The sequence below is a fragment of the Lagopus leucura genome, unplaced genomic scaffold (genome assembly GCF_019238085.1).
Source record: "Lagopus leucura isolate 7727_CA_CO unplaced genomic scaffold, USGS_WTPT01 Super-Scaffold_73, whole genome shotgun sequence".
Classification (NCBI taxonomy): domain Eukaryota; kingdom Metazoa; phylum Chordata; class Aves; order Galliformes; family Phasianidae; genus Lagopus; species Lagopus leucura.
The window spans coordinates 97,215,595-97,229,897 of NW_024962252.1; the positions used below are offsets into that span (position 1 = coordinate 97,215,595).

General features: G+C 40.7%; 2 protein-coding genes across 3 annotated transcripts; both read right to left on the reverse strand.

The window, feature by feature from the left end:
- Positions 1-297: 297 nt before the first annotated feature.
- OTOR (otoraplin) lies at positions 298-4,957 on the reverse strand. 2 transcript variants are annotated; one of them, XM_042894935.1, is made up of 4 exons: positions 4,586-4,957; positions 3,975-4,114; positions 3,260-3,370; positions 298-621 (listed from the first exon to the last, which is right to left on the reverse strand). In XM_042894935.1, exons 1-4 carry the CDS (start codon positions 4,707-4,709, stop codon positions 598-600), a joined length of 399 nt encoding a protein of 132 aa, XP_042750869.1. In that variant the 5' UTR covers positions 4,710-4,957; the 3' UTR covers positions 298-597. The 2 variants fall into 2 exon arrangements, with proteins under 2 accessions (XP_042750869.1, XP_042750862.1); XM_042894928.1 differs by lacking the exon at positions 298-621 and having other exon boundaries at positions 2,999-3,370.
- A 2,598-nt stretch (positions 4,958-7,555) lies between these two features.
- On the reverse strand, positions 7,556-13,716 carry SNRPB2 (small nuclear ribonucleoprotein polypeptide B2). The gene is made up of 6 exons (XM_042894918.1): positions 13,596-13,716; positions 12,974-13,146; positions 10,205-10,345; positions 9,069-9,122; positions 8,450-8,538; positions 7,556-7,936 (listed from the first exon to the last, which is right to left on the reverse strand). The coding sequence occupies exons 1-6, from the start codon at positions 13,657-13,659 to the stop codon at positions 7,777-7,779; spliced, it is 681 nt and encodes a 226-aa protein (XP_042750852.1). The 5' UTR covers positions 13,660-13,716; the 3' UTR covers positions 7,556-7,776.
- Positions 13,717-14,303: the final 587 nt, after the last annotated feature.

Sequence of the window (14,303 nt, forward strand, 5' to 3'; positions counted from 1 at the left end):
ATAAGCCCAATATTTGCAGAAATGCGACCAACAACATGAGGTATTCGGTGTACTCCCTCTTGTGGCAGCACAGAGATGCTTCAGCTCGAGCACATCCCATAACTATCGGCATTGAGGGCAGGGATTGCGCCTTGCACAGAATAATGCTCCTGGTTTTCTTTCTGCCAGTTTCTCCATTGCAGCATAATTCTTGCAAGAAAAATGATTTCAATCAGCAAGTCACATAGTGCTCAACAAAGAAAGGGCTTTTTCAATGTTTATTTAATATTTAGATAAGGTTATGGAAGGAAAACGTAGATCAAGATGGCACATTTAATTCTACATGTAATCTGCACTACTCAAAGTAATGCAAAGGCTTATAAAGGCATTCACAGGTATATGCAGGTAAATAATTTCTAACGAATAAATCCCATATAAGACTACTTTCCCCACCCCAAATTACTGCCTTTAAATCAACTTCTGCACTTGAAAGATGACTTATTTTACAATTAGGTATTTAAAAAAAAAAAAAAAAAGCTGGTGTTCGGTGGAGGGTTCCAAGTTTCTTTGTCAGCATTTCTTGATAGCACCCTGGAGATTACCCAGCCATCTTCAGCACTACTCACAGAAGAAATCAATGTCCTGAAAGAGAGTTGAAAGGAAAGATGTTTTGAGATTACTGAAGGATTAGCATTCCTTTATCATCCCCCAAAGGTAGATAAGTAGATGCAAACACTGAATACGCTAATGTATTCAAAGTATGTTCTCTATAAATTAACTCCACAGAATTCTGGAGAAGAAAGCTTTTATTGCTTTCAACTCCTTTTATGTGGTTGGGATGATTTGTTCCTGACAGAAATCTTTAAAGTGGATTGGGTGATGCCATGTTCTTTCTTTCTTCAAACAATTCCTTTATCTTTCTGTTCAGTTTTCCTACATCCACACTTGGATTTGAGTTGTATGTAACCCCTTATCCTTTAACTATTCCTAACCAGACATGAAAAGGATGCCTTAATTTGACTGAGGCTGTGATTCACTTGCTACAGAGAAACCTGACTAGAAAAAAAAAATGGTTGCATTTTGCTTGAAAACTTCCAACAAGGAATACATTTTCATAGCATATGCTTTCATCTAGCTTTCTGCTAGTATTTTACATAGCTCTCATCTTGATTATACTGCAAGGAATTAACAACTTGTATGCTCAAACTCAGCAACATTTACATTAGACCAGCCTATCACACGTAGCTGTCCACTGGAAAGCGGTTCAGAGCAAAGGCTTACTGGCATTAAAAGTACACTCATTTTAGCCAGCAAATGACCAATTTAAAATCACTGAAGGATGGCAAGCAATCCAACATCTCAGTAGTACACAGTCTATTTTAAGGAGTCTACTGTATTCAGTGGACTCAAAAGTAGCAGCACTGGGAAGAAAATATTGTATAAGATTTATCACTTGGAACAGCAGCAAAAAGGTATGGATTGCCTGGTGTTGCAAAAAGGATGTTGAGATTAGTTCACAAGCACTAGAATTTATTAAGAGGGTCTGCTGCTGATGACATACACTGACTGCAGTTCTGACAGTTACTATGGGGAAAAATGAAGGAGACAGAGACCCCCTGTACTAATGTCCTCTTTTGTGCTCCTCTTTAGTGCAGCAGGTCCCCCCCATCAAGATACCTCTCAAATTGCCAACTCAGTGCTTTCAGTGGACAGGAACTGCAGGCTGCTTGATCATTAAGCTTTGGGCATCACCAGTTCCCACAGTATAAATGAAATAATAAACGAAAGGTTAGAGAAGAGGGCAGTTGGAGAAGGTGGTTCTCACACCAGTGGCAACAACAGCAACAGACTTAACAGGTTTGAGGCCAGGAAAGCAAGGTACAAGCATCACCAGCAGCTGAAGTGAAGGTAGCAGAAGTGCAAACATAAGACCAGCTACAGCGTTGCAAATGGAAGGCTGGTAGCATTACAAGCGCACAAGAGCTGTGCAACAATCGCTCTGTGTAAAGCAGTACCCTTTAAAGGATACTTCTGGATGAATCAGTATGGTCAGGTAGAGATCCATTAAGACCTGCTGTAAACACTTTCAAATGCAAACTTGAAGTCATATCCTTCAAGCCCACATTTGCAACACAAAAGAGAACAGAGGAACAAGAATCCATCTGTACTACCATCAGGTTTTGCTGCGAAGCAAGAACGTGAACTAAAGGTGGAACAACTAATCCCTGGTGATTACTTTTGCAAAAAGGTTTGCTGCAGAATTTCTACATGCCAATTAAAGTTCTGCAGGGTAGCCTGGCAAAAGCAATGGCCCATTCTGGACCCACAGCCAGCCTGCAGACTAAGACATGACTTTAACCTACCTCTGCTTCCAGCTCAGCTTGCCATTCAACAGAATGGCTGTCACGTTGTTGAGAAAAGAGCCTAGAAACGTATTTTAGTCACGGAACATGAAAGAATGACTAACTGCTACAGTGCTCCTGGCCAAATTCAGAATAACCTAACAAAGTGTCAAGAACAGCAATCGCTTGTTTCAAGATTTGCATTTCTTCACATAAAATTTGTCTGACATTAAAACACAAATCCTAGCAACTATTACACTTCATTTCAATTATTTCTCGTTTTAATGAAACCTACCTAATAATCAAGAGCTAGGATGAAGTGTCCATGTACAATTTCCAGGCTATGAGCAATGTGTTTTAGGCATAAATATAAGCTACCAGTAACAGCCAAGCCATACCACCCTCTTCCACTTCTCTGCGAAGCATATTTCAGACTCTGTGTTCTAGAGGAACAGTGGAAAAGTGAGTTTTCACATTCAATTTCCAGGGACCTGCTTTCACTGAAGCATGAGAAGGATGTTCAGGAGTGTAAAACAGAGGTACTCTATGACAATGTCAGTCTATTTAGACCATTAATAGAAGGGGTTTGTACACCTTACTGAAATATGCAGCACAATGTTCAGTCTCCAAAAAAAGAAAACCATTTGCAACACATTGCAAGAAGTTTGGGTCAGACTTTCAGGGGCCTCCAAGCAACGCTATTCCAATCAATAGGAACAATAATAGGATCAAGGCCTCCACTCAGCATTTGTGAAATCTACGATATCAGAGCTTATGTTAGGATTTTATTGAGAACGTTTGCCTGCATCAGAGATAGCATCCCTAAGCATCTGTGATACGCTACAATCAAGAGCCACAATTATGATTTGTTTTTACAGGAAATTAGCATTACACAGCCAAGATAATTATATACAGCTGGGGTTCTGTAAATTCCTTACCGTTGTAGGAACGGTCTTATTTGCTTCTTGATAGACATGTTGTTCTGAGACTAAACTGCGAGGGAAGTAGCCAACTGTCCCCATATGGTCTTCATACTCTTCTCCATAAACCTTCAAGCAAGGAGATGTATAATTAGGTGCATTAGAACGGCCCTCGTTTGCTTTAAGCTAATTCATAATTTAGCCAAAAGCAGCTACTTAACAGTGCTCATAACTCTGATTCTGGATCTCCTAGTTCCCCAATTAACCAGCACATTAAATGAACTATTAACACAAGTTCTAATACAGATAGGTATTTCTTTTCTAGAATAAAACAACAGCACAGTTTTGTTGTTGTGGTTTTTTTATTATTATTTTTTTTTAATGAATTCAGCTAATGTTAGTGTTTGCTTCCTTTATATATAAGTTTTATGAGCAACTGTAATGAAAGCTTTTCTCCTGCAGTTTCAGCAAGCAGTCGCAGAAAAGAATTGCTGAGCCCTTTTCCTTGGGTTAAATTCGTAATTACTGAATAGTTAATGAAGAAACTTTAACTTCACTACAAAAACCAGAAGAAAAGAAAGGCCCTTTAGACTCCTCAGTCTGTTTAAACACCAAACTGAAAACCAAGTTGCTGCTTTAAAACCCACAGTAGCTCAACATCAACACATTTTTGTCAAGAAATAAATGCTACTCTACTTCTGGTTTGCTCATATACACAGGAATCTCATCTTACACTTCCAGCCCAGAATTCTCCAGATTCTTTTTCTTTCACTAGTTTTGAGTAAACATAAATCAACTGCCCTTTTTTAATATTAATGAATCTGCAGTCTGGAGCTTTATAATCCTCTTCTGCTCTGACAAGGGAAATGGTGTCTAGGAAAAAGAAATAAAAATCAAGAATGAGAAGGATGAATTTAAAGACATGCTTTTATAAAGAAAAATATGGAAGTGCGTGGATGCACACGTGTAAAACCATTTCTACAGGCAAAAGTAGGTTATTCTGAAATTAATGTCTGCCAATAATTTGCCCTGCTCGTTTTTCCATCTCCAGTAAGCAGAATAACAGCTTCAGAATGCATCATTTAATCCTAACGTAAGTTACAGTCCTTCTGTCTCTTCTCTACTCTTACCTTTCACTCATGAGAAGGGTCCCTTAGAAAAGTCTTTCTGCAGTAAAACGGGATTTGATGCTCCACATTCATCTTCCCACTCTATTTTAAGTTGACAGACCAGTTTAAAGATGAGCTAAATAAGCAGAGTCGTTTTCTGTCACACTACGGCTTCCAAGCCCCACAACTGTTTTGGGGAATGTATTCTAATTAAAATTAAAACAAAATTACTCACAGAGACAGTCGTCATCAGCACACAGCTTCTTGCTGGCAAGCTTGTCCATAAAAATTCCAGTTGCAAATGGATTCATTAATCCAAGACACAAAAATAAGATGATCAAATAAACACTTTGTGTCATTTTTCTTTGCTGCAGCACTTCCCAAATGCGCACCGTGCCCAGGGATCTCTATCTTTTATGGAACAGCCTAACATCTGGACAAACACCCCTGGCCAATGGGAAGGGATCAGGGTGACATTCCACTGCAACAAAAGGAGCTGCCGGCAAGAGGGAACCTCAGGTTGCACTTATGCAACAGAATCCTTCCCCAAACCTGTTCTGGAGCAACTGTGTTACTTAAGAACCTTAAGCTTTCCTCTACTCATACACGGTCTCAAGCTTACCTCAAGTAAAATTTGTTTCAGAATGAAAAATTAAGGCAGACCCCAACAAACAGGGAAGAAGATGATATCATTTCAAATCCTCAAGTCCCTTATTCTCACAATCACACACTAACATACATAATCGTCCCCCTGGACCATAAACTCTCCACGGCAGCAACCTCCTCATGACAGTCTGTAGCAATGCCCTACCACAACAGTAAACATGGATGCAAATATAACTCAGTAAAAAAAAAAACCTTTCAACTCAGCAATTTAAGTTTGAAATCTAGAATTGAAGCGCTGCTACTTGTAGAGGTAAGATTTCTTTTACATAGGCAAACACAGAAACAGAGCAGAATACACAGGTTAAGCAAAGACAGCGGCCAGCTCTCATTTATTCACGTAGCCAAACTCAGCTGAGAGTTCACAGACGTGACACTGAATGGTACCATAAGCTGGCTTAAGAGGTACTTGTTATGTCTGAGAGGACACGTAGCATTCATCTAACCTCCCAGTATATTTTCATAGCATATGAGGAAAAGTACAATATTAATTAAAATAGATGCACGTGCCCAAAAGGAAAAAACTAAGCAGTTATACACACTGTAAGCTGTTCACAACACAGTTGTCTTCAGTTGCTTCAAAGAAGCTCATCTTAAAACCAGTCCTTAAAAATGACCAAGAGCAATGCTGCAGCTCCCCAAACAGTTGTTAATCAGTGCTAACTGCGTAAGATAAAGCTCATGACAAAATACACTCACTTTTATTCTTTACAGGTGCACAAAAATTTTCACTTGCAAGTGTTCTAAACTTGTGAATTCACTAAAAACAATGGAAAATGCATATATAGAAATACAGAGTTAACACAGCTGTGGAAGGGCATCATCTTGCAATGTAACGTGAGTGTAGAAGATGAATTTGTTTGCATCCGAAACTGCTCCATAAAACTGCTTTTTCTGCACAGTATTTGATGAAAATCAATCGAGCTTTCCTGGATGCAAAGCATTTGGCCAAAATAACAATCTTAAATCAGACCTCAATCACCTCACAGCACAACTGGGAAAAACACATGCTCTGCAGCTACAAGCTCACACAGCACAGGCAGGGAATACACCAAGCTGCAGCAATAGAGGAAAAGCTACAGACTTCAATCTACTTCCCCATTTTCCAATTGATTTACTTTGGAAACAAAGAAGCCTCAACACTCACAAGGCAGCTGCTGTGCTCATCTGAACATTCCTCCTTGTAGTACCCAGTCTTATGACCAGCTGTTTGTCTGAACTACATCTGAAAGAAGTCATACTTACTTCCTCCTTGAAATGGTCGTTGGAGGACTCAGACACAGCAATGAAGAACTGAGGAATGGTGCAACGTGAGAAGCACAAACACCACAATATCATTTCTAAAATACAAATTTTCCAGAGCCTGATTGCAATTCTCCTACAACACCATGGAAAATCCAGCGAGTTTCACCAAAAATAGAGTTTAGGTGTGATTATTCTCTAAATATCTAAAAATATCTTTCTAGATCTTCTTCCATCTTACAACATCCGAACAAAACATTTCAGCTTTTGAAGTGATTTTTCCCAATACTAAATTGGATTACTTCACTACATTTAATGTATTTTGTGTCCAACAAAACCCTTAAATGGTTTAAACAAAGAAGGGGGAAAAAAAAACCCAAAACCACAGAAATACTAGGACATGCATTTTGTAAAGCCTGCCTAAAAATAGTCTGTCAAGCTTATCAGCAATGTCTTTGGAATGAGCCAGAAAGCTCTTCCTAAACTATTTATTAAAATCACTGCTAGAGATCAGACAACTGGAAAATCAAAACCAACCAAAACAAAACCGTAAGTTTGTCTGTGCTTTCTGTACAATGACTCCTACCACCAGCCATCACAGTACAACAAAACCAAAATGTTGAACAGAACTCTCAAATTTTAACCAATTTCTACCATAGCCTGCAAAAACTAAAAAAAAATAAATAAAATAAAAAATCAATGGTCTATTTTCCTTAAGTGACAAAACTATTCTGAAGAAGTGAAAAGCAGCTGTCAGAAGCAGCTGTCCTCTTGATAGTGAGGCTGAAGACTGAGTGTTGCATTTATTCTGAACACGCTGACATAAAACATTCCCACTCACGCTTTTCGCTCTGAAGACACATGTAATTTTCCAGCTCTCACTTCTGAGAAATGAAAGTCACCTTAAAAGTAGTTAAACCAATATTACGAATTAGCCCCCCGTGCAGCAGTGGAAGATGATATAATGCCTTCTACTAGGACAAGAGCAAGCTTATAAAGGTACTCATTAAGATTTAGTTTAGAAAGCAGTACAGAAGAAGTCAGCTCACCCTGTGCAAAGACCAATGACACCTCGAGGAGAGCAAGATCTCTAAAGAGATGCTGCTCCCTCAGCTGCTAAACTTTAAATGAGGATGAGGAGGGAGGACCCAAGCAAAGTGCATTGCTTGCACCTGACCTCTGTGGGTTAGCCATGCCATCTCATCTGGTGCTCAATCACTGGTTCAGGCCATGACCTAGCAATTCTCATCTGCCACACAAGCTTCAGAGATTAAAAAGACAGATTCAATAAAAAACACAGTTTGAGAACAGCATAAGCTGAATTTATTTTATAAAAATTAGTATTCTAGCACAAAAAGTTACTATTCAGTAGATCCACAGAAGTCTTGCAACTGTGCTGAGAGCTGCAGCCATTTCACACAACAGTCTTATCTTTCCTGCACAGAACAGAAACATGCTGTACGCATATTAAAAAAGGGAAAAAAAAAAAAATCAATACAAAGAATTCCAAAGAGTGTCTGATTATTTCTTAGCATAAGTGATTTTCATGGCATGAGATGGAGTTATCTTGAATCCTTGGAGAGCATCTCGAGCAGCTCCTGCTTGACATTCATTTTCAAACTCCACAAATGCAATGTCATGACGCCCAGGCACTAAACGTACTTCTTTGAATCCAGGAAACCTTTGAAATAAATTTAAGGAGAGTCAGATAGTGCTTTCTAGATTGATAATTTACCCCCTTCAGCACCCAGAAGACCCTCCCATAAGCATCTCCTAGAATAATAGTTACTACTAACAAGAGATTCGATTGAAGAATTTTTCTATTTCCAGGCCTTAGAACTTTGCCTCTCTTAAGGATCATTCTGCTGAAGTAATTTAATCAGCCTTGCACATCTGCAGAAGCAATTAAAGCTGTTTTTAAAACTGTTTCTGATGTCTTTAACATTAGTCACCAGCTTAATGCACCGCAGATTGATAACTGATAACTTCTACAATCAAAATCGGTTTAAAAAAAATAGAAGTCAGATTTGCATTCTGCACCCAATCATCTGTAAAGTTGGCAGTAACACAGAGCACTGAAATACCTTCAAAAACTCTCTTTTCTAATAATCAGCTAGCCAACTGAAAGTAAAAAAACAAAACCATAAAGGTAACGAAAGGAATCAAAGGAAAATTTTCTCCATTCAAAACTTACTGATTGAATAACATGGACAGCATCATCTCATTTGTTTCCTCAGGCAGGTTATTAAGGAAAAGAATATAGTTTGGTGGGTTATCAGGCACCTGCAACAAGAGAAGAGCAGAATTCAGTGAACTATCCACAGCTGCCTGCCCCTCTAATCTGTCCGCATTATTATTTGAATGAAGACTCACAAATCCCTCGTTCTGGCTGTAACACAGAAGCTGGGCTTTAGAATACCTTCATGCAATGTGCAGGCATAGATCTTGGTGGTTTTTGCTTTTCTGCTTAATAGCTGATACTGCAGTACTCCACCATACTAGATCTCAGCACTGCCACAGTCAGGACAAGCTGTAGTGCCACTTCAGATTTCACAGGCCATCCAAGATATCTGTGTGAGGACATCAGCTTGGAAAAAGCCTTCCACATCTTCTCTGTGAAGTAGCTGGAGGCCATGATAAACACCTTGTTCATCTACAGCAGAACTGAACTAGTGTTATCTTTGGGGCAACTGAAACCCACTGAAAACACATTGTTTTACTACAGCATACTATTCAAATTTATTGGTTACAAACTCCATTAGATGTTAAGCTTCAGAATCTCTACAAGATTTGGTCACAAAAACAAGCATTACCTGCTGATTCTGCGGTGAAGTCCCAGGGGCACTGGTTGAATTTTGTGTTGCTCCCTATTAAGTAAGTGCAAGGTAGTTTTTAAAAGATATTTAGTTAGAGATAAACACACATCACCATATTTGTGTACAGCTCAAGTAGTGTATGAAAGATGACTTGGCTTTTTTTATTTTTTTAAGCTGCAACCCAAGGAACATTTATTTATGCCCGAGGGGAACAGCAACATGTGGACTGCATTGAATCCCCAAACCAGACAATCAAAGAATAAAAACTGAACTAATGGCTGAGTCAGCAGACACAGCAAATCACTACTCATCCATCATTAAATTCAGTTTAGCTAGACAGGAAGTAGCTTTGAAAATGAAGACCTACACAAGACATGATAGACACAGTAAGAAAAAATTACACGCTTCCACTGAGGACTCCAGTTTAGCAAGCATAACTAAAGCCATTAGCATTATAAATAAAAACAATTACTTCTAGGAAATCAATATATGAGTTGATTTTGAATAAATCCTGAGGAAACTGAATTTTCTATGCAGAAAAAGTTATTTTTATGATCGCATCTCTTCCCTTGACAACAAACTGTGCCTTTGCAGAAACAGCAATTAAGACAATATTCAAACCCTGTGCCTTGGTCTGTTTTTCTGTCTTTGCAAATAAATTGTTAAATGTTGCTAGCCTTGGTCAGGCCAAGCATTACAGGAGATATATTCCATGCCAACTCCTTCTCATCTAATCGTAAATGGATCACATTGTTCCCTTCCACCCATCTGGCATTCTACAGATATGTACACATACATACACAATGTTACTTTCTACATTGGTTTATTGTACCTTTGCTCTATACCTTAGTTTTCATCTTACAATAGGAATGAGGAAAAAAAAAGAAAGAAAGAAAGAAAAAGTGTTAAAAATAAAAAAAAATGCACTAAGGACTACATAATCATATCCCCTCCTGCAGCTTTAATGGGTGCTAAAGAGCAGTACAAACCAACAGACAACAATTCAAAGAACTTAAAGTACCAAAATACTTAGTCCTAAAAAAAAGATAAAACATTACATTGACAAAAAAATGGACACATTGTTTGAATATTTTTTTTTCCCCCTTCTTCCTTTAAATACAGAAGCTGCTTACCTGAATTATCTTTTTATTTGCTGCATTAGCAGATTGCTCCAGAGACTTGGCCTTCTTCTTTTCCTTCCTCTTCTCCTTGTCAGCAAAAGTACCACGCATTTTAGAGATGATATCAGAGTCTGTCTTGGCGTACTGAATACGCTTTTAAAGGTAAAAAAACAAACACCAACAGAGTACTGTTTATTATACTGAAAATCTCACACCAACTTCGTTGAACGCATTCTCTCTCATTCACACAGTACATCTGTAGAAAGTTGTATTAAAAATACTGTTTTAAATTATAGATACGTTTACAGAGTATGTAACGTTCATAATTCATTCTGATCACAACTAAAGAACTTTCTAAAAACTGGGACAGACCTCTCCTGAGAAGAAGTTACTGATTTCATGACACTCAATGGAATCAGAACTCTAACCAGCAAATAGTATCTTTACCATGCCTGTCAAGGTAGCAGATGTACAAAGCTATACATCAGTTAACAAAATTGGCACCAGCTGCTACTAAAAAATAAAACTAGGGAGATAGAGCATTTGGGGTTTGGGGTGAGGTGATAAGGTTCCAGTGATCTCAGATCTCTGCAGAAAATTGAGTTCAGTAAAACTTCAGTAAAACTATACATATATTTATTAATTTATTTTACAATCCTATCACTTACTGAAGACTACTCCAAAGACCACAAAGCAGCTGAATGTGTCTTTTATTCTTTGTTCATTTACTGCAGTCAATATTCAAAGAGGGAAATACACCTGAAAGCTTATAATGCCTTGATTCTCTACTGCATTCTACTGAGCACAAAGGCCTTTAAGGATAAGTGACAGAACTAAGCTTGCACAGTTCCTTGGAAAGGATTTTGTTAGATAATCTGTTAATGAGAGAAGTGTGTGCCTCAACAACACCACAGTATAGCTCTCCTTATTGCCCAAAGCCATGAGATGAAAGCATTTGCATACCCACACACCACTGAAGTCAAACAGACCATTTGCACATGCAACCCCTCAGATTAGGAGATGCCCAGTTTACTCAGGCAGCAACAGAAACATGTCGATTGTTGTACCATCCTGCCTGTAATCAAGTACATTATTAAATCTGCTTTTGTCAAGTGATATTGTACTTGATATTGAACTTCAGCTTCACTGAAGTTGTGTCAGAATTCAATCACTCAGGTTGCTAATCTGATGTAAGCGCAAGCAAAACTATTCATCAATTTCCAAAGCAAATCAGTGACTATGTCTGCCAATTTCTGGAGAGCAGAACTGAATAGATCTTCACCCCACTCATTGTTGCTTTGAAATAGAAGTACCATATTCTAGTTATGTCTCACAAACAGCTGGAGTAACTTCAATTATTATAAATTAAATAGAAAGTACCTAATCCCAAAAACACTATAGGGGAAATTCTGTGCGTTCAACAGAAGACACAATGAATATCATAGAATGGCTTAGATTGGAAGGGACCTTAAATTACACCCATTCCCAAACCCTACCATGGGCTGGCTGCCCCCCACCAGCTCAGGCTGCCCAGGACCCATCCAACCTGGCTTTGGGCACCTCCAGGATGGGGCACCCACAGCTCTCTGGGCAGCAGTGACAGGGCCTCACCACTCTCCAAGTAAAGAATCTCTTCCTAATATCTAAACTAGATCTCCTCTCTTTCAGTCTAAAGCCATTCCCCTTTGTCCTATCACTATCTACCCAAGTAAAAAGTTGGTCTCGTTCCCCGTTAATAAGCTCCCTTTAAGAACTGGTAGGCTACAAGGAGGTTTTTCCAGAGCCTTCTCCAAGCTGAACAAGCCCAGCTCCTCGAGCCTTTCTTCATAGGAGAAGTGCTCCAGCCTCTGAGCATCTCTGTGGGAAGAGTAGAGAGGGACAATTCTCTCCCTCGCACTGCTGCCACCCCTCTGTTGATGCAGCCAAGGACAGCTGGCCTTCTGGGCTATACCTATGTTAAGTTTTACATCTACCAGAACCCCCAAGTGCTTCTCCATAGGGCTGCTCTCAGTGAGTTCTTCTCTCAGACTGTACAAATATCTGAGATTGCCTCCACCCAAACACAACATGCTGCACTTGGCCTTGTTGAACCTCATTATGTCTACAGGGGCGTGTTTCTCAAGCAGTCCCTCTGGATGGCATCCCTTCCTTTCCTTCTGTTGCAGCTACTGCACCACCACAGAATCACAGAATGGCCAGGGTTGGAAGGGACCTCAAGGATCACGAATCTCCAACCCCCCTGCCACACACAGGGCCACCAACCTCCCCATTTAATACTACACCAGGCTGCCCAGGGCCCCATCCAACCTGGCCTTGAACACCTCCAGAGTCAGGGCATCCACAGTCTCACTGAGCAGCTGTTCCAGCACCTCACCACTCATAGTGAAGAACTTCCCCCTGACATCCAACTTAAATCTTCCCTCCTCCAACCAACCACTCAGCTTGGTGTCACCAGCAAACTTGCTGAGGGTACACTCAACCCTCTGTCTATAACTAAGCTGAAAGCGTTTAAGATCTTGAAAACCTTTAACTTACTACAGTGGAACATAAAGCCAACATTTAGGAAACCTAAGTACCAACTTCAGGTTCACTGTGTGTTCCAATTATAGTCTCTCCAGAGCCTCTCAAGCTCGCATAAATATATTTGTCAAGACAGAACATCAGTGAGTAACAGCACAATTGCAAGCAAGTCTGAGAGTTATTTCACAAGGCACAAGTACCAAAGCACTGCAACAGACCACGGTAATTTTATTTCCACAGAGAAGGAAGAAAATAACTTACCATTGGCTTCCCATAAAATGGAAAGCCTTGCAGCTGCCTCAGAGCATTGGTAGACGATCCTAGTTCTTTAAATATAACAAAAGCCTGCCCTCTCATTTTCATAGTCTTCAAAGCGACGATGTCAACCACATGACCAAACTGTGAGAATAATGCATATAAGGACCTCTTCAATTCTGTTAACATAAAAAAAAAAAAAAAAAGGCTGTAACAAGTTGCATGCAAATGTCTGCATCAATAGAGAGCATGCTGTCCCGCGGTTGATCTTCAGGCAGGTAGGTGTATCGGCTTCACAACACGAGCCTTCAGCTAGAGAAGAAACTGTATTAACTTTGTATTAGCTTCCTAAGAGCAAGAGCTGCTCAGCTATGTAGGCGCAGCTGCTGACACCCAGCACTACCAGCCCGGTAACGCCTGCGGGCTACGAAGGCCATTTGAAGTTCCGTAATTAAAAGTTACGATGAGAAACAGTTATTGATGGAGGCTCGTCAGGCGCAGGGCCAACCGGCCGCCTCAGCACCAGGCGCCGAGCCGCGGCCTCTCTACGGAGGCGCGAGCGGCAGCCCGGCACGGAACAGCAGCGCGCGGGCCGCCTGAGGAAAGCGCGCTCCGCGACCCCCCGTACCTTCTTTCTTAATCTTGTCGTTGATGTTGTTGATGTAAATGGTGTGGTTGGGCCTGATGTCCATGCTCTCAGCCGGCCGCAGAGCTGCCTGCAGACAGAGCGCATGCGCAGCCACGCCGCAGAGCCGCTCCTGGAGCGATCGATGCGCCGGAACCGTGATGGCGGGCGGCGCATGCGCGGTGCGCGGACAGGCGCCATGTTGGCCGGGCCCCGAAGTGCAATGGGGTGAAGGGGGGTTGCCGTGAAGCGTTGGGTGAACGGCTCGCTTGAATGCTCCGGTCGGCTCTGCGTCCACGATGAAGCAGCGTGCTCCTGTGTGAAATAAAGCTGTGTTTGTGTATCTGTGGTTACTGTGTGTGCTGTAAAGAAGGAAGAGAAACAGCACCTGTTATAAAATGTTTATCCGCATTTGTTTTTAGTTTTGATATCTGAAAGGCAGTGCATCTGAGCACCTCATACTGGGAGGAAGTTTTTCACACAGATGGATGGTGAGGCACTGGAACAGGTTGCCCAAGGAGGCTGTGGATGCCCCATCCCTGCAGGCATTCAAGGCCAGGCTGGATGTGGCTCTGGGCAGCCTGGCCTGGTGGTTGATGACCCTGCACATAGCAGGGGGTTGGAACTGGATGAGCACTGTGCTCCTTTTCAAGGCCGTTCTGTGATTCTATTATTCTATGATTTCTTGGGGGCCCTGCGGTGGTGGCAGCT